The sequence below is a fragment of the Monomorium pharaonis genome, chromosome 7 (assembly GCF_013373865.1).
Source record: "Monomorium pharaonis isolate MP-MQ-018 chromosome 7, ASM1337386v2, whole genome shotgun sequence".
NCBI lineage: Eukaryota > Metazoa > Arthropoda > Insecta > Hymenoptera > Formicidae > Monomorium > Monomorium pharaonis.
The window spans coordinates 2,937,875-2,957,204 of record NC_050473.1 but is presented as its reverse complement, the minus strand read 5'-3'; the positions used below and the strand labels follow the sequence as shown (position 1 = coordinate 2,957,204).

At 41.0% G+C, this 19,330-nt stretch overlaps 1 protein-coding gene across 36 annotated transcripts in view; it reads left to right on the top strand.

Moving 5' to 3' along the window:
- The window catches only part of LOC105832045, a 141,571-nt gene that overhangs the window by 84,780 nt on the left and 37,461 nt on the right, over window positions 1–19,330 (top strand). For 34 of the 36 annotated variants that reach the window (XM_036289244.1, XM_036289212.1, XM_036289239.1 and 31 more), the window contains 3 exons: window positions 6,819–7,085; window positions 12,394–13,284; window positions 16,571–16,651. In XM_036289244.1, coding sequence (XP_036145137.1) covers window positions 6,819–7,085; window positions 12,394–13,284; window positions 16,571–16,651 — 1,239 coding nt within the window. The remainder of the gene's footprint in view (window positions 1–6,818; window positions 7,086–12,393; window positions 13,285–16,570; window positions 16,652–19,330) is intronic. The other 2 variants (XM_036289240.1, XM_036289243.1) reach the window with 2 other exon arrangements.

The following is a 19,330-nucleotide window of genomic DNA, read 5'->3' as shown; positions in this document are numbered from 1 at the left end:
ACTCCGGATTGTGCAAGCGGCACGTAACACGATTATCTGAATATTATCTGAATATACGCGGGTAAAATATTGAAGTTGATAGGATACGGTAGTCAGAAACGTTGAATAGTTTTAATTTTTCAAAACTTGTATCTCTATAAAAATTTATTTTCGAAAACTCAGTTTTTCTCGTGAGAGAAATTTAACACGGTGAAGCATAATGTTAAAAAAACTGAAAATTTTTTACATTTTGTTATAAATTATTAGGTAACATAAACTTTTTGTTATCAATTTTTTACTATCGCCAACACACAAAATAATTTTTTTCATGCTGATTTTGCAGATGGAAACTTTAATCCTTTGCGATAGTACACATTAGATAGCATGTATTATAAATGAGTCATACATTTATTTAAATCAACTGTATATTTGCTGTAATATAATGGAAATTATATATATTATATATTTGTACAAAATACATGCGCGCTTTATCTGATTACAGTAGTATAAATTAAAGGAATATGTGCATGAGAAATACGACTGAATTAACGATAGATTGAATTGATACAGAATATAAGCGTAATGTTTTTGCAAAGAATTAATTATCCTAATTTTATGTTCTATCATTTTTTATTTTTTCTATGTTTACTGCTCTTGTATTTTTATTCTTATATTTTTCTAAATACAGTTTAATCTCTTCTTTCCCTATTTTTTTCTAAAGAGAAGTTTTTAATTTTCTTCTTTCCAATGTTTTCGCAAAAAATATTATGATGCCTAATGAGAAATTCAGTTCGCACAGGGATTTCACGCTAGTCAGATGAAAAATATGTTGACACGTATCAAAGCAGGATAAAAGAGAAGTTTTAAGGCTCATCACTAACTTGAAACCTCTCAATTCACCGTGCTCTTTGCGAAATGTTTAAGCTCTCGATTGCTTCGGCCACCATTAAAGTTCGTTCTCGAAGTTCGAAAGGAACGAGACTTAATCTCCTTCTTATACACTCGGTTGATCGCGTCGAAGCTTTTTCAACGTGCGATCCAATGTTCGTCTTTCCACCTCGGGCAACTCTCGTTTCACAGCGAAAGCGATAATGGGAATGATAACTCGGTGAAATCTTGCGTGCAAGTAAGCGCGAGAAAATATAATCCGGCAAATCCTAATAGAGCGAAATTTTACGGAAAAGCTTTTCAGTTTGTTTCATCAATCATGGCAGATAAAGAATGTTATGAAGCTGGATGTTACGCTTAATAAATCGAAATGGAAAAATCTGAAATTCATGCCATATCAGTCTTGTTTATAAATATTTAAAAAATATTTTTAAAATATTTAATATTGAGTCGAAAATTTAATACAAAAATTTTAGTTTTAAAGTTGGAGTGTGCAATATATCGATATACTTTCTATATATCCAAATGCTTTCAAATCACACGTTTGCGAATTTCTGAATAAAAATATTGAAAGATTGCTAACTTAAAATCAGTCGAGTCCAACTGTTATTCGCGTTGCACTATCGGCCCTGAACTGATTTCACAATTAATTTGCAAAGAGAATGGAGAGTGAACCTGAGATAGACGATGATTTATACGCTGTTTATTGGGGAATCCTATAACACGATAACGTTTTTCGTGTATCGATACGCCGACCAAGTTTGCTCTAATGACGTTAGTGCAGCTCTAATAATTCGATCCGGCGATCATTTCAGCGTGGATTATTATTCTCAGGCCAATTACAGAGAGCTCTCTCGCGTTCGACGGAGACGCGACCCGTTTTCGCTTGGATGCAAAACGTGAGATTTTCTTCTGGCTCGGAATTATATCTCGAGGCAATACTTTCTTGTCGTGCGATATCGCGGACCGTAATATTACCTCTCGCGGAGATATCGTGAAACAGTCGTCTTTATCGCGAGGCTGAATTTTTTTTTCCTCGAGGAAAGACTATTTTAATGAACAAATCTGCTTTCAATAAAAAAAAACCTTACGGAAAAGAGATTAAAGAAATTCGCGCGATAATGACAGATTTTAAGTCAGAAATAGGACACAACTTTTTTATTTTATTTTAAGTTGCGAAATATTTTTTTATATCTTCTTTATTGATGTCTTAAATATTATAAGTAGAATGATGCATACTTGTCGAGTTGTACACGCAACTTTAAAGAAATCGGATTCGTTAGATTCTCATTACATCGCTAGTACTCCAATTGTCACACGATAACGCGGTTAATTACTTTCTAATTGAAGCGAGGGGACTATAAGTCGTGAGCATCCGTGTGCATCTTAAGTAAACTATGTAATGGTCTCGCTCCGAATCCCGCGTTCGTACATTTTCCGTCTGAGAGAACGTGAAGAGCATGCCAGCGGTGATTTTTAATCAGAAACGCAAGTACTCGTTAGATTACGTGATCACCCGTATTCTACTGTACATATCACGAGAAGTTCGTCAGAAGCGTATACGGATTCCCTGATATTCGAGAGTTGAGTGAGAACATCGCTAAATATTTTTCACCGTTAACTGGAAACATAAATGCTTCATCACGCGTTCCGCGTAAATCCTTATCCATAAAAGCAGAATTTTTAGAACAATAAATAAAACGTGTTTTTAACCGTCTGATACCGCGCATTATTTTAAAATTATCATTACACATTGCATTTTTTTTTTGTTTCAAATGTTAAAACACTATCGTGTTTTTTTTTCTTTTACGAATAAGTCATTCATGAGAGATAAAGAAAAAATAATTTTTTTTCTTATTTATTACTGCCTCTCTTCCTGCTTTTCCTTAATTTTACAATTTTTCGACGAAACAAACACTTTGAGTTAAATTTTGTGAAATTTATTTTGGAAATTATGCTTGGTGCGCCCCTAAAGTAGAAAAGCGATACTGAGCGTTACTTTATTCTGAAATGAAAATAAGCGCACTGTTCTGAAGTCGTACAATCGTTCTTGACAAAGCAACCTTTTACGAGGACCCGACAAGTATGTCATAGGATTTCCATAAAAAATTCTTCATTTCCCAACGCGATAAGAACGAATGTAACGGAGTTCATTGCCAGCGTTGACGTTACCTCTGTTTCATTGGAAAATATACGAGCCGGACTATTATTTCTGGTTTTTAAAGACTTCTCTCTTTCTCTCTTTCTCTTCTTTCTCTGGCGTTGTAATTGCTCGATTTTCAACAATCAGTAATTGAATAACCGCGGTTCGAACGAGACGTTTTCAATTTTCTCTTGAGTTATCCGGTAACATTCCGATTATTACTCGTATAGAAATTTATGATATCTCGATTTTTAGTAATTAAACGACCTACAACTTAAATAAGACGTTTTCAATTTTCTCTTAGATTATTTTGCTTTCGCAAAACCTTTTGTTCTTTTTTTCTCCAACAAATTCCTTAACGGAGCTTTTCAATTTATCGACGTATATAATGTCCAAGGCGGAAAATATCGGAGGGTAAATAGATAACGGAATGTCATTTATTAACACCGTCATGGCGTTGTTGTAGAGGCACGACACGATCGTAGAAGCGGCAGAGGCAGACGAGCGAGACACTTCAACGTGTCTTGCGTTGCTCACTTTTCGCGTTACGTCGCAGGTACATATCTTTATTTCGCGACTCCTCCAGAAAGTAGCGAGAAACAAACACGATATTTTTCATTGAAACCTGATCTCCTTCCTTTTCGGGAGGACATAAATTAAGTGGAAGTTTAGGTCACCACAATCTCTCGAAACTAGATAATCGTTAAATTTATGATAGACTTTAACTTTATAAAGCGCAGATATTGTAAAAATTGATTGCTAATATTACACAAGACATTTTTTCCCGAAAAAGAAGAGAGAGAAAAGACTGTCACATTTTTTATGTTGATTGAACTGTTTCTCATGCAAAGTGATGTGAAGGATGTTCCCGAATAAAGTCTGTAGTTTAATATTTTACTGTGCCACTTTAAATAAGTGAAGAGAAGTTTGAAGAACTTTTTATTGTCTCAAGAATTACGAGACCGAGTATTTTCTTTTCAGAAAACGTCGACCGGCTCTCGGATGATTGAAGAAAACACGAGATTATCTCATTAATTCGATTATATTTTTTTTCTGGCTCCGCTCGAGGAATGACGAACACCGTGGTCAAACGCGACCGTGCATGTGAAACTCGCGTTAGCTTTAGATTTAAGCGGATTCAGCTTCACCCGTTTCCACATTTAATCGAACGGACAAAGAAATCTCGCGTGTTTAGTCGCGATACTGTAAGCATACTTTACCGCGAAGGAGCAATTTGGCTGAGAACGTAAGCTGCAAATCGATCTGTATATCTGCAAGCGACTCGAAACGGCCGTATATACATTGGATATCTCGAAAAGACTTTGTACCAGAACGGCTAACGGCGACTACGTACGGGAAATCGAGCGGAAAAACTTTTGATTGGATTATTCGTTTATTGTATTTATCGAGACTTCTTCTCTGCGATGCTGTGGTGAGGTTGGTGGAGTCGTTAATAAAGTCAATAAAATAACATCGTTGACGGCGACGCGCTAATGGAACGTGCGAGTACGTAAAGGTAAAATAGTTTCCACTCTTGGCAGAGAGCCGAAGTAATATTGTGAGTTTTGTAAGGGGGAAGAAGAGAACTTGGGAATGAAGTTAACTGGGTCAGTTATTGTAAAGTAGGTGAACGGTCGTGGGATGAGTAACCGGTCTCTCCCTTCAGTAGTGTCTCAGATTTCATGGCGGTAGGTATCTGACATGTATCGTTTAATAGGGTGTCCAATCGAAAGTTCTGGGTTAAATGTCCCTGTACGCGCTGTCGAAACTTCGATCGAGCGTTTTGAAAAGACCTCTAACTGCGGATTAACGTCATTGACTAGGGAACACGCCAAAATTAACGACGACAGCGAGACAAGCTCGAAGGAAATCGAGTATGACTTTCCAGCGATAATTCTTCTCCTGTTTCGTGCGAATTTCTCGTGTATCTCTTCCCAGGTGCATTTGATCATGACACTTCTAATCATTACGAAGAATGTGAGGGAACATTGGGAAAGTTCGGCGAATACAAAGCGGGAAATGTACGAGCATTTTATTCTTCTGCGAAATCTTAGGAATTCTGTTATAAATCTTTATTTTATCGCGATAAATGCAAGTTTATAAAATTAAATATGAATTAATCTTTCTCTCCTCTTTCTCTCTCTTTCTCTTTAAGTTCTTGTATGAAAGAAAAACAGATTGCGCTTGATCAGTCCTTAGATTAGTTCAGTAGAAATAATAGAATACATGCACACTGAACAAAGTGAATTTACCAAAAGAAAGAGAGAGAGAGAGAGAGAGGCGGAGGGGGAAGTCTGGTTTCTGTAATATTAAAGTAGAATTAAAATTTCCGCGCGCGGAATAATTGGCAAGGGCGACGGAACTAATTTCCAAGTCGAAGTTTTGCGTCCGACAGGGACTCGCTGCTCGCTGTCTGTCCCGCGTGTCTGTTTTTCCTTTTTCCTCCTTCTTCGTTCCTCTTTCACTGCGACTTTTCAACACGCATGGCATCTCGCGCGAACAAGGCGCACAATCAGCAAAAGTTCCGCCTTTATTTATTCAGCATGGATCCATCTCCTAAACTCCGCGGGTCCAGGCTCCCGTTTTCCCATGCCGCTCGTATCCCCTCGTCCCTCGAACGCGGCGATTCCGCCGCAATCGTATTCCCGCAATCCCGATGGTGTAAATCGCACTCTGCAAACCGTCGGCGTTATCGAATTCACGCGTCGCGGCAATTAATGTCGCGATATGTCGTGGCGTCCAATCTCTGTCGTTAAAAGCGGCAGAATTCTTTTTTTTTATGGCTGAAAGAGGATAAATGAATTTAGCGTTACGTATCGCATCGGTTGGCGAGTTTTCAGCGGGTGGCTCATTTTTCACGTGATGTGATATGGAGATGGGCAGACGGACACGGAAAGGAAAGGATGAAGGATTGCCTGTGATTGCGCCTCTGTGTGCGAGAGAAGTAACGAGAGTGACTTAAAGAACGAGTATGCGAGAAAGAGAGAAGACGTGAGTGATAAAACCTGTTCACGTACTCAATGATATATGTTACAAGCCATAACTGTATTACGTCGCTTTCGTGCGAGATCGTTCCCCGTGATGAACGTAACTTCTTTTTTTGCGAGACCGTTGTTTCAGCTGTAGATATCCCGAACGTGTTATCGATCACGGCTCGAGACCTAAAGTGCGGCGTGAGAACTACAAGTCACGTTGCATCGGGAATTAGTCATTGTTAAGAGAAATACGTTCACGTGATATATATATACGCTCCGCGGCTTAAATACGAAGCTTTAAAAGCCCATTTCCTATTTGAACTTGGAATGAAAATCCGGAAACTCGTGAGATCTCGTTGATTTTTCCCGCTTGGATTTTAAACAAACTTTGAAGAAAATTTGTATTCAGAGCTTGATCTTCTTTACTTTTCCCCCCTTTTCTTCGCGCTGCGCGCAGTAATTGACCTCTTAGTATTACTTTTAGAATTAATATTTATCCACAACACGCGTTATACGAGCGAAACGATCTCCCGGGAGCCGGGGAAAAACTAACAGACGCGTAGTACGGACTCGTGTGAAGAAATTATGCCGACATTAAAGGAAACCATCTCGTTTGAAGCGGATGTTGTATCACTCACTCATACATAACGCATCCCAGGGCGAGTGTATCTCGGGGTCAGGTCGCGCGGAAGGTGCGTGAAAGAGAAGAAGGGCAGAAAGAGCATGAATGTGCATGGACGAGTATGCGTGTGCGAGAGATAGAGACAGTGAGAAAGAGGGTGCGCGCGGGAGGGAGAGGCAACCCGTGTGGGTTCTCTGTATCTTCTTCGCAGGTCATCGGAGATCTACCGTCGGCGAAACGCCATCTCGGACCATCATCGACGAGTCTTCGCGAGCAGGTCGGCTGGTGCTGTTGCTGGGCCTGCCGCCACCTCGACCACCTCGGAATCGCAGGAGAGCTACGCCCTCGATACAGAGATACCCGCAGCGGCAGCAGCAGCAGCAGCAGCCAGGAGGTCCCGTAGCTCGAGGGGCTCGCAAAAATGGAGTAACGTACGCGCGGTCATGGCGTTATATTCCTCTCTACGCAAAATCAAGAGGTACTCCCGCCATTAGCAGATATGGACGGTAACCTCTGGCACTGTCATCCGCACACATACACACACACACACACACACACACACAAGTCTGACACACTGACATAGGCATACACGCAAAACTGTCACGAATTGCGTTGGGAGCTCGGCACGGTGCCTTGAAGCATTCACTTGTAGTCAACATGTGTGCTTTTGGAACTTTATTTTTAAAAGCGTTACACGTCTCGCACAGTGTTCCTTATCGTGCAATATAAAAATTATTCGTGAAGAAATAATTGTTTTTTTTTATGAGATCTCAACTTGAAATTGGTTAAGTAATTAATTAATGAATAACGTGAATCAAGAAGATTTTAAATTTTGTATATTTTTATACACATTAATTATTATAATAAATAACTCAATTGTATTCAAGATTTTACTAGATTCGAAATTATTTTATACTTTAATTTTTTTCTGGCAGTTACGGTATTATTTAAAATCATTGACAATAAAATGTTTGTTGGTTCGTTAGAATTTCTAGTCGCTAACTTACACACGATTTTTTGAAAGGAAGAAAAGTCTCGGGACTTACGGAAGTGGTTTTGTTTTTAAAATAGTATTGAAGATTTCGCGCGCCGGTGTTTGCATCTTGTCAATTATTCATTCCGTGTACACGATAGAATCGAACACTACGAGGGATTCCGATTTTTTGAACTACGTTCCGGTCCTCGAGACTAGTTTTAAAAGCATTTCGCGGATTTTCAACAACGAGTGAATTATTCAAGAACGTCTCTCGACTGCGAGCACGTTGCAGTTCTGTTTTGATGTTGTTCCTATCGCGATACCACGGCCGATCACCGACGTAAAACGAAGGAACGTAAAAATTTTACGAGGGCACGAAACTTCACTAAGTAAATGTACGATCTGCAATAAGGTTTGTATGGAAGAAAAACATCGCCGTGTCGAAGGCAACGGCGTAGGTCGCGTACGAGATTATCGACTTTGTAACTATTGATTTTGACTATAAAAAAAGAATCACAAAAGTGCCGATTCAGTTAGATAAATTTAGTGCCGAAGGTAACATTCTTGTAAAGCGATGTGCGGGGAAACTAACTGAAATCGAAAAACGTTTTTTTAAAAGTGCAACTTTTATTACACCTTTGTTACACTTTGTAGAGTGTGACAAAATGTCATGTGTCAGACACATTTATCTTTGCATCAATCACGTAAAATACAATCGAATAAATGGCGATCTATAACAACACATTTGCATACGTAATTCTAGACGATCGATTATCGACGGACGCGCGCGTCGTGTTGAACTTACAATTTAATATAATTGCCTTAAAGTATGTCGGTATTATTAAATGACGGAATTGCGGGTAAGTGTTGCGAAAGGCTCGAGTGTCGATCCGATCGTTTTACCTCGTGAACGTCACCCTGCATTCGACATGAAACCGCACGAAAGTAACTTGCTACTGGCTCACTGCAATTCTATCCTATCCTCTCTCTCTCTCTCTCTCTCTCTTTCTCTCTCTCTCTCTCTCTCTCTCTCTCTCTCTTTCTCTCTCTCTCTTGCCGTTCTCCTACTTTGTTACCTCAGATTACTGTACGACTCGTGTTCCATTCTGTATTAGATTAGCTGACAGGTGACCGCTGCATCTGTTCTCTGATATCCGTTGAGACTTGGAAATTTCAAACGTTGATAATAAACTTACTACACGAATTTACACGTTGATTGCTCGCTCGGCGGCTTTATTCCACTGATCAACGATCCGCTTGCTTGTAATTTGCAAGTGAAATTTGCCAACTTTAATCGAATACTTTCACTGAGATGATCAACGAGACATCTCGGTTACCGCGCAAGTTTCTTTGTGGGTACTAAATCATTAATATTAAATTGAAACGAACGGCGACGCAAGGAGCATCCGGTAGCGAGAGAATGGTACATGTCGTTGTAGAAGCGGAATTCGTGCACTCTGCCCTGTCATTCGTGCATTTAGCGCGCTGATGAATACACACGTATCGATAGCACGGCTTATTTTCACCATTTGCTTTGTATCGTGGCGCGATCCGATTGACCAGGAAATGCGATACGCTTGAATTAATAGCCGCCGAGCGACTGATCACGATTAATCTCACACCGCGAATGAAATATTTCTCCTCTATTGGTATTGGTCTATTGATATTGGTATTGGTGTACGATTTGAAACGAGCTAGCCCGCGTGGCAATCGTTTCGCGTTACATCGGCATTGATATATTCGCGAATTTTTAACCGTCGTGCACACCTCAAAATCCCGAATACTTTAAATTTTATTTCTCTCTCCTTTTTTTTTACAATATAGAAAGCCATCGGTAAATATCGCGGTCGCCAAAAGTTATTAATTTATGATACTCCGAAGTGTTTCCTTTCGGGATATTTTTTCACGTAGATGACAGTTGAATTTCCATAAGCGAAACGATTATTCTAACTCGATACTAACGGTAGAATTGCTTTAGAATAGATTCAACTGACATTTAAAATAAACACGTTTACTGACGCAGCGTTGGGTGTTCGAATTATCCCTCAATAGAAAAAAAAAAACGTAATTTATTATAGCGGTAAGGAAGAAAGATCTGCAGCATCAGAATGCGTTCCAGTTTACAGGATTATATAATACAAGCGCGAACGACACAACACTACACTTACATCTTACGCTAGAACACAGTACATGAATGTTACATTAACAATTCAAGAATGCGTAGTGGCATAATAATGACCTTTAGTTTCTGTCTTTGTCTAACGTATGCAATTTTTCAGTGTCTCTGTCTCTGTCTATCTGTCTGTCTGTTTGTTTGTCTGTCCGTCTGTATGTCTGTCTGTCTGTCTGTCTGTCTGTCTGTCTGTCTGTCTGTCTGTCTGTCTGTCTGCCTCCTATCCATCTGACACTTTAGCTAATTGATCTGATCTCGATTCTCGCTCGTTTCTAATTTCAAGCAAGAACTACCTATCTTGTATAGACCTTAGAGAGTACGACGAGTGTGTATTTGACCTTCTCGAAAAGATTTTTAAAAAAAGAATGATGTATTCCTCCCGTTTCATTAGGTTTGAAGAATGGAACGAATAGTAGGCATATGTACCCATGTACCTTCATATACCTTCGTGTATGTTTGTTAGATAAATAGATGATAGCGAGGACTGCGGAACGAAGGCGTCTTGTGATGTGTTTTCTGCGCGATTCCTGCGTGACGTCGCGCGACGAGGCTCATGTGTGCATGAGATCTCCGAGAAAGAATCCGAGAGGAACTCTCGGCATTTGCAGTCACGTGGAATCCCGATTAAAAGTCACGCTTGTGCGTCGTGCGATCGTATTTCCTTCAGGACGATATACGCGCGTACGACTGCGGCGAAACTCGCATGTCTCACTAAATCTCGAAAACGCGAATTCGTCGTCTCTCCACGTGCGAGCGGATTAATCGTATCTATCAGCCGCAATCGTATCGTATCTTTTGCGACGATAGATACGGTTGACTCGAATTCCGCGGGAGTGCGACGATGCATTCGCCAGCGATATCTCTTTTGTAAGAGTGATTCATGATTCCGAAAATCACACAGTATTTCCTAATTAATCGGTTTTCATGCGCGAGATGTAAAATATTCTCTCCGTAGATTTGAAAATTTGATAAATTGTTCGAGTAGTTTACCACGCCTGTCCCAAATTCATCTACAATTCTAGATATTATCGTATTTATTACTTTTAATTTGAAGAAATTTTATATTACATAAACGATATATTTTCGATATTTTTTATTTAATTGTATAACATTGCGGAAAATAATGAAAGTGGATACGTAATGCGTGTGTTGGAAAGTACTCAATTGCATCCCCGCATAAAAAGCAGCACAATTAACGGGGGATTAATTTACATTCAAATTTTCATTGTTTAAAATAATATTGAGATTGTGAAATTGCAGTGATTGTTTTTGCAGCTTCGTGTTTCGTCACATTTTTAAAAATTAACAATTTACAAGGTGATGTGCGTTAATAAGAATATAATTTTTTCACTCATATTATATTTGAAAAGAAAATATGACATTCGAGAACGCGAGAAGCAGAAAATATTGACCCTCATTGATCTGCACTCCTTATTTGGATGATAAATGATTTTACCCATTGGTACTTTCATAAACCCGGCACGCGTCATCGGAACAGATTGTTTCCGTCCGGATAAATCAGTCTTTAAAGTACATACTCGGTTCCTGCAGGGGGATACTTGTATATAACACGATTCACTTAATTCTCATAGATAAACTCGAGAGACGTATGATTATTTATTGTGCGACAATTCGTGCTTATCGGTTTCTTTGCCGCGAAGGAACAGCTGGAAAAATAGTCGGATTTGTCGCAGGACGGGATTTCGATCGATTGAATAGAGGATATCTCTAACGGCATTTTGTATCGCGCGCATTGAAAGCCTCTTTATCACGTTTGAATTTTATCTTTTCGCGTATAAACGCCGCGCCGTCTGATAATTCATAGATCAATGCGTACGATTAAATCTGATAAAATAGCGCGTGACGTAAATTTGCCGCCGCATATCGAAAATGCATAGCGTTGATATTTAAACAATACAAGTTCTTTCATTAAATCGTTCTTTCATTAAATAATTTTATTAAATTCTTCCCTTCGATGAAAAAAAAAAATTATTCACCGCATATCACTCGAATAAGTGCATCGAAAATATTCCGGACGGAATTACGATCCCAATATATCGAGTGCTTACGTACATATAATGTTTGCGAGGGCGTTTTATTTTCACGGACGATTTCCTGATCGTTGATGTTTAATTAGCCCTCAATATTTAGCTACGCATTTAAAACGACTCCATTTAACCAGACGAGAGAAGAACGTGGGGCTACGTGGAATTAATATTTTTATAATTGAAGATATTGCTCTTATGTCTACGATAGTTAAGATATCTCTAGCCGACAGTCGTTTTTTCCTTGGTATTACTCAGATATTGCCTTTATACACGGTTTATGAACTGTATTTTTTTTTGATCTGCAATCAATCTGTGAACAATGGTGATTTTTATCTTTTCATTACTTACGTCGAACGAAAGTTAACATGATAACCTGATTAAAGGAGCGACATAATCGGGTGTGTCATTTATATGTTTATTGTAGGCTTGAGAATTTTTCCAACTTACTTTGGATTAGTGTTATGTTAAAATTAATGTTTACTATAAAGCTGAATTGACAGGAGCAGGTTCGACCGAGCGGATTCGCGGGATCCGCGCTCCGTTTTTTTTTTGTCTTTGACTGGCGACCTATTTATCTTTCTGCCCGCAGAACGAAGAGCAATCAACGATGGATGAAACTGCGCACGACCGTGCAGCTGACCTCGGCGATCACCACGATTCAAAAGAAGCCGCCGCTGAAGCGCGAAGATTCGTTTCTGAAAAGGTTCTCCACTCGACAAATACCAGAGAGTCAGGAGACTCTCGACACCGGTGAGGGCGATGGGGACGCGACCGACAAGGAGACGGGTAGCCGACGCCGCAGGCGACCCCGTAGGCCTCAGAAACCACCCAAGACCGTGGTTAATCCTGACGAGAACTTCTACTATTACTGGCTGATGTTGCTGTCGGCTTGCGTCCTGTACAACCTCTGGACGCTGATCGTCCGTCAGAGTCTGCCGGAGTTGCAGGCGCTGGCGCCCACCACCTGGCTCGCCTGCGACGGCTTTACTGACGCCGTGTTCTTCCTGGACGTGGTGGTGCAGTTTCGCACCGGCTACCTGGAGCAAGGCCTGATGGTCTATAACAGTCGGAAGCTCGCCGGTCACTATCTTAAGTCCAAGTCTTTCGTTCTGGATTTGTTCGCGCTGCTGCCGCTCGATCTGCTCCAGGTGAACCTCGGCAGCAATCCCATGCTGAGGTTTCCCAGGTTCCTCAAGATCTACCGCGTGTACAATTATTACTATATGGTGGAGTCGCGTACGGTCTATCCGAATCTCTGGCGCGTGCTGAATCTCATTCACATACTGCTCATACTGGCGCACTGGTTCGGCTGCTTTTACTACTTGCTGAGCGAAGCCGAAGGCTTCCAGGGCGACTGGGTGTACCCGTACCGGCCCGGTCCGTACGAAACCCTGACCAGGAAGTATCTCGGCTCCCTCTACTGGTCCACCCTGACGCTGACGACCATCGGTGATCTGCCCACGCCGGAGACCAACGCCGAGTGAGTGACATAATCTCTACCGAAACACATACTACACATACATATACTTTTGCTCCTCGCTGCCCCCCTTTCGTTTTCTTCTTCTTTTTTTTTTCCTTTCCTTTTTATCGCGTGCGCCTGATCTCGTCATGACGAAGCTTAAGAGAGAATGGAACGTCGGCATGTCGCGCTTTCTTCTGGTCCTTCGCTCGCCTCTCGGGTCAAAAATTATCGGCGAGAGCACCGGCATATATCAAACTATTGACGCAACAGGGTTTGCGTCAGTGCGAAATATCGCATAGACGTATGATCTAAATAAGTACTTGCGAGTTTTTAGGTATACATAATGTACAATATTCGAATAGGGAAACTAGACAACCAATTATCTCGAAAATTGCTATACAAAGAGCCGTTCTGTGCAATTTTCAAGTTACAAAGCGTTAGTAAACATATCTCGGAAATTCTCTTCCTTACGAAGTTACTTACTGTTAACAAGCTTAGCAACGCGGGAACCATATTTCCCGAGTGTCGCGTTATTTCTTGTATATACGATCGGACTTGTTATCCCCCGAACAATTACGCTGCTCGAGAAGTAGTACGAAAGAATTGATCAGAGTCTCACTTTCCCGGGTTACCGCAATCTTTCTGAAAGTGAAATGAGATTACTGAACCCTTTTATATATTTCTAAAACGTTATCTATTCCCCTCAGCTCTCTAATTAGTACATTCGTATCGAACGGTTCAGCGTAAAAATAGTTTTACCTGTCGAGAAACTCGGGGAAGATGAATTGACTTTTTATTTCTAAGACTTTTTTTTAAACTTCTCCAAACCCTTGTAGGCGAACCCTTCGTAGATTTTTACGTTGATATCGGCACATATTAGTTTCGAGATACCTCGATCAATCTCGAAGTTTCGAGCTGCACGATCTCGAAGTTCCAGCAATGAGGCTCGAGTACAACTTGCATTCGCACCGAATGTTATGCCATTCTAAAAACTGATAGCTTCTTCAGGCTATGACGCGGATCAACAGGTAGTCGGTGCATAATCTTATTTACTTTACGACATTCGTCCTTGCTGCCACGCGACTCGCGATCCATCAAGCTGTCCGGCGCGATAAAATGCGCCGTAAAAAAGACCATGTATGTAATGTTGTAGAAACCGGAGGAGTTTCAAGAGTAAGGAAGAAAATGTTTGGACATATGTATCCAGAAATGGACAGTTAAATTGACAGATTACTTTCAATTAATATTTTAATTGTAAATATTAAAAAAAGAGCGAAAAAGAAAAAATTACGTTTAAACGTCACACGTCGAAACGGTGTAAATTATTTACGTTGATGTCTACTTTCGAAATTTTCTGCATCCTCCATGATTTCAATAAATGTCATAAATCGATGCGCGCGAACACTCCAATCTATCGACGAGAAATTAGCGTCTCGCGAGAGAACGCGCTGTTGGCGCAATAATTACGTTTATTTCTCTCTTCCCCACGGTTCTCCCGGTTTTCCGGTCGGTTCGCGTATTTTCGAAAGCGCGTCACATTCATCGGAAAATACAATACATGTTATTGGAACGTGTCCTGTAGCCTAGTGTACGGCCGCGCATATCGCCGAGAGAGCGAGGTCCCACTAGACCGACGGCGAGCGCTCTCCATCTCGCGTAAGTCGGATTCAAATTCTCGTATACCATTTGGATGCAAACGGGGTGTTACGCGAATACCCGACTGTCATTGTCGCAGTCGTTCGTTATGCAACAGTGCCTCTCTCTCCGGGTAAGGCTGAATTGCGCCGGCGTCCGTTGAATTCATGGATGGACTTTCAACTAACGTGACGATTTCCGGACGAATCCTTAATGTGTCCTGAACGCGATCGGCTTTACGGAAGCATCACGGAGTAATGTAAGTCAATAATTTTCGTTTCATTACGAATTACGATTGAGATGTATTTGCGGAAATTACAATGGATAAATGTCTTTCGCAAGCTTTAGACGATTTACATATATGCATATAATATATAATTTTCATAATTTTATTGAAAAATTAATGCGCCGTAATTTGAAAAACATTTAAAGGAGATTAAAATGTACTTCCATAAAATATATTATTAATATAATACATTATAAAAATATTATGTTGATTATATATTACATGATCTATGTACGCAGCACGTAAATTATAAGGAGAATTTTATCTTGAATTCTGACGCAAATTATGGATTGCGTAAAGTCAACTACAGTTACGCGAGTGCTGAATTTAAAAAAGAGATCTCTATTTTTGGGAGCATCGAGTGGAATGTACAAAACGCCGGCTCCATACCGATATCAAAATCCCCGTGGCCTTTAGAATTCGGTATGACGTAATTCACGCGTTTCTATGCGTTGCAAATGGTGCGCGACCGCTATGCAGGACACGTTTCAATAATAATATCGTGTAATTTAACGTCGTTCGTAACATAATCGGTACTTCGAATTAACTTATACGAATTAATCATGGGCTAATCGGTTGCTAAATCGATTGACAAAGCACCCATTACGCTACGCGAGATACGCAACGCGCCACGCTCGGACTTAAATGCTGTTGCAGCGCTTAAATGTTTTATCGCATTACCGTGCGATTCGATCGAACGCGATTGGAACGAGATCGCCAGAGCCGATTGATCGATTGTCCCGTCCCGACAACGCGCGCGTTGTCGTCGCCGCTGACGCGGATTTCTCTCCGTCTGATTTGGAATGGTCACAAAACGCCGGTAATCGTCAATTTTCCGCATCGCCACGTTTGCCACTAGGTCTGTCTCTTGTAGTTGAACTTGTAATATGTATATTTATTGTACGTACTTAAAACAATGTATATGTATATAAAATTTAAAAAATATTTGTGAAATTAAATAAAAACTAAAATGTCCTTACTTTTGTTAAATATTTTATTATAATAATAGATAGAGAGAAAAAGTTTTCAGTTTGGTTCAAAGAACAGGCCGATTGTCATTCGTAATTAGCGTGCAGATCTCTCGCAGTTGCATCGTTAGATCGTTAAGACGCATACAGGGAAATTTGCAAATTTCTCACGTTTACCTCGGGAAATACACCTGACGTGGCAGTAAACGCTTTTGATTTGCATTACTTGAACGATTCGAGCGTCAATTTCGGTGTATCATTAGAATCTTCAGCTCGCGCTGGGATTTCATCCTTCCCAATTTGCGTTCGCGGGAACGCCGGCGGTTCCATTGTCTCTCCTAAGTTAGTCCCTTAGTGAACTTAGATGCCTAGGAATTAGACTCGTGAAGCGGCCATGTTGTTGTTGTGTTGGCAGAATCGTAGCGGGCGGCAATCCCCGGAGCCTCGCTCGTCGCGGCCGACTGTCCCGGCTTCTGCAGTTCAAGCATAATGGAGGGTATCTGTATCGTTTCCAGAATAAAGAGAAAAAAAGAAAAGATGATAAGAGAACGGAAAGAGAAAGGGAGAGCGAATGGGAGTGCGAGAGAGGAAATGAGTCGGAATGATAGTCGTTGTAGTGAGGAGTGAATGCGAGTGCAACGAGAGAAAATGCATGCGAGAGAGAGAGAGAGAGAGAGAGAGAGAGAGAGAGAGAGAGAGAGAGAGAGAGAGAAAGAGAGAGAGAGAGAGAGAGAAAGCGAGGTGAAGAGGGCGAAAGTGATTAACTTTGTTGAAAAGGCAATTGTGTGTACTCACAAATTTGAAAAGACCGGGTTTTGTAAATACGAAGTCCGACTCTTTTGTCGACTCTCACGAAACCTTTCTTGAAAGTGGTTGCATTTACAGAGCTGGTATCGAGTTGGTGAACTCGGCGTTAAAGAAAAGTACGGGAAAATGAGAGACGGGGAGTCTAGTTTAGCACGGTCGAATTTCGCGGATGGGGGCGTGGGGAAGAGCGAGGTGAGGCGAAACCTCGCTTGTAATGGCGAGCCTCACAGAAAGAGGGAAGACGTAGTGCACCTCTCATTTACGACATTACGTTGCGACGGAAGGCGAACGGAGGGGGAGAGGGAGGGGGAGGGGTTGGTACTAGTTTGAAAAATGATCGAACGTCGGGGCTGCTTGTTACCGAGCGACCGATGAATCGAGCGCGATTTAATTCACTAGTACAATAATGTTGAAACACCTCTCCGAGGCCGTCGAGACGTTATTTTTCAACCGTAACGTATTCCTTGCGCTGTTTTATTACACGGCGAGAATTTAATGTACCGCGCCGCGAATCCACGTCGCGTGCAATTAGAGGGGACAAACAATGCGGCTCATTCCGAATTGCATTTTTCGCAAGGACGTCTTTCTCGGACGGCGATGCGGTAGTAGATGAAATTTTTCCCCCGAGAGTGCACGAGGAGTTTCGAGCTCGTCGGATATTGCGCGGTAATGGCTATTCGGATCAGTGTTTATCCTCCAAACAGTATTATGTTTTGGTATTCTCTGATTTCGCTCTTCGCAAAGACACGGGTAAACAGTTCTGCAAATAACCAGACAATAAAAAAAGTGACGACAAATCGTCGATTAATTTATACAATCACGGTATGGAACGCGCAAATACGAAAGGCAATAATTATCTACGTGATTGGGAATTGATCAATGTTGATTTCGCGCTGCTTTCATAATTTTCGCTTAAACGGCGCATCATTTTGTCATTAACATTATGACACATTTTCAAAAATCACAGATAACGCAGGATGTGTCTTTACAAACATCTATAAACGTTCTACAGATGTGCGAACATTAATAGAATAAATCCAGTCCGAATAATCATTATCGAGTCCTTTCCTCGTCGCTTTTGTCATTCGCCACAATCTAACGGCACTCAAATATTGCTATAAATTCGCTACAATAAACGACGTTCTTTCTGTCTTTAGTTAGAGACGATTGTAGACACGAACTGCCTGAAGAAGGAACACACATTTCTACTTCTCGCAGAACGCGGAAGTATTTTTACTCACGCAGTCTCTCGCGAAATATCTCGCAGGCAATTGAGGAATATCTATAAAAAAGGGGGAAGGAAAAAAAATTATGTTTGCTTCGTGCGCAAGAAAGTTAATTTATACGTCGCGTGTTCTGTTATCGCGGGGAAAAGTGCGCGTGCACGAAAGCACGTGTCGGAACACAGGGGGTGAGTTGGGAGAAGAGGTCGACGGGGGGTTCTCGCAATCTCTGAACTCTTTGACGACGAGGGTGAGAAAGGGTGCGGAGTCCGTTCTTTGGGCAATTAGTCTCTGTTCGGATAGCCAAACGGTAAACATACGTTACCGCCGATGACACGACTCCAAAACGTCTCTACGTTATACCGCTACGCTTGACGTAAAGGCCGCCTATACACGCGGTATCCAGTTTCAGGCACTCGAGGCAAAATATATATCTAATTGAAGGATCAGCTTTGAGACGATATTGTTAGGCTGTTTAAATGTATAAATTACAAACAAGGGATCAAAAAATAAAAAAGTCATGATGCGCAAGATACGATATATATGTATATATAATGCGCTTTTTGCTGCCGACGAGAAATGTGAAAGTCGTTACCTTTCTTAAAATCGTCGTGAAGTACATCAGCGTACGGTTATTCGGAGATGCACTTTGGCAAAGGAGGTATCGGCATAAGTGCTTTACATCAATGTCAGCGAATAAGTGTCGCCACGGTGAGACGACACGTGGTCTCGGGAAGGTCTCTCTTAAACTCGTGACGGACTCAAAGTGATCGATGAGTCACCGTCGAGACGTTTTATCGAGCTAAGGAGTCGCGGTGGAAAGAGGGATGAGACGATGAGGCTAATAACGCTCGTCGTGAAATCGTTTGTAGAAAATCGCGCGAGCCGACGGGTAATGAGCACCCGTAAGATGACAAATGACGGGTTCGTGCCGAAATTCAACGATGAAGCGTATACTTCTCTATGGATACGCGGCAGATTCCACAATGCAGTTACGTCTGCTTCAAACTGTTCGTTCTGTTAACGATAAAAACTCTCAAGTGGCAGTAGAGATTTTAAAGATACATATAAAACGAACAAACTACGAGAACATTAAAAGCACATGAGAAAAGTAACAGTATCGTCGCATGGAAATTTTTATTTTT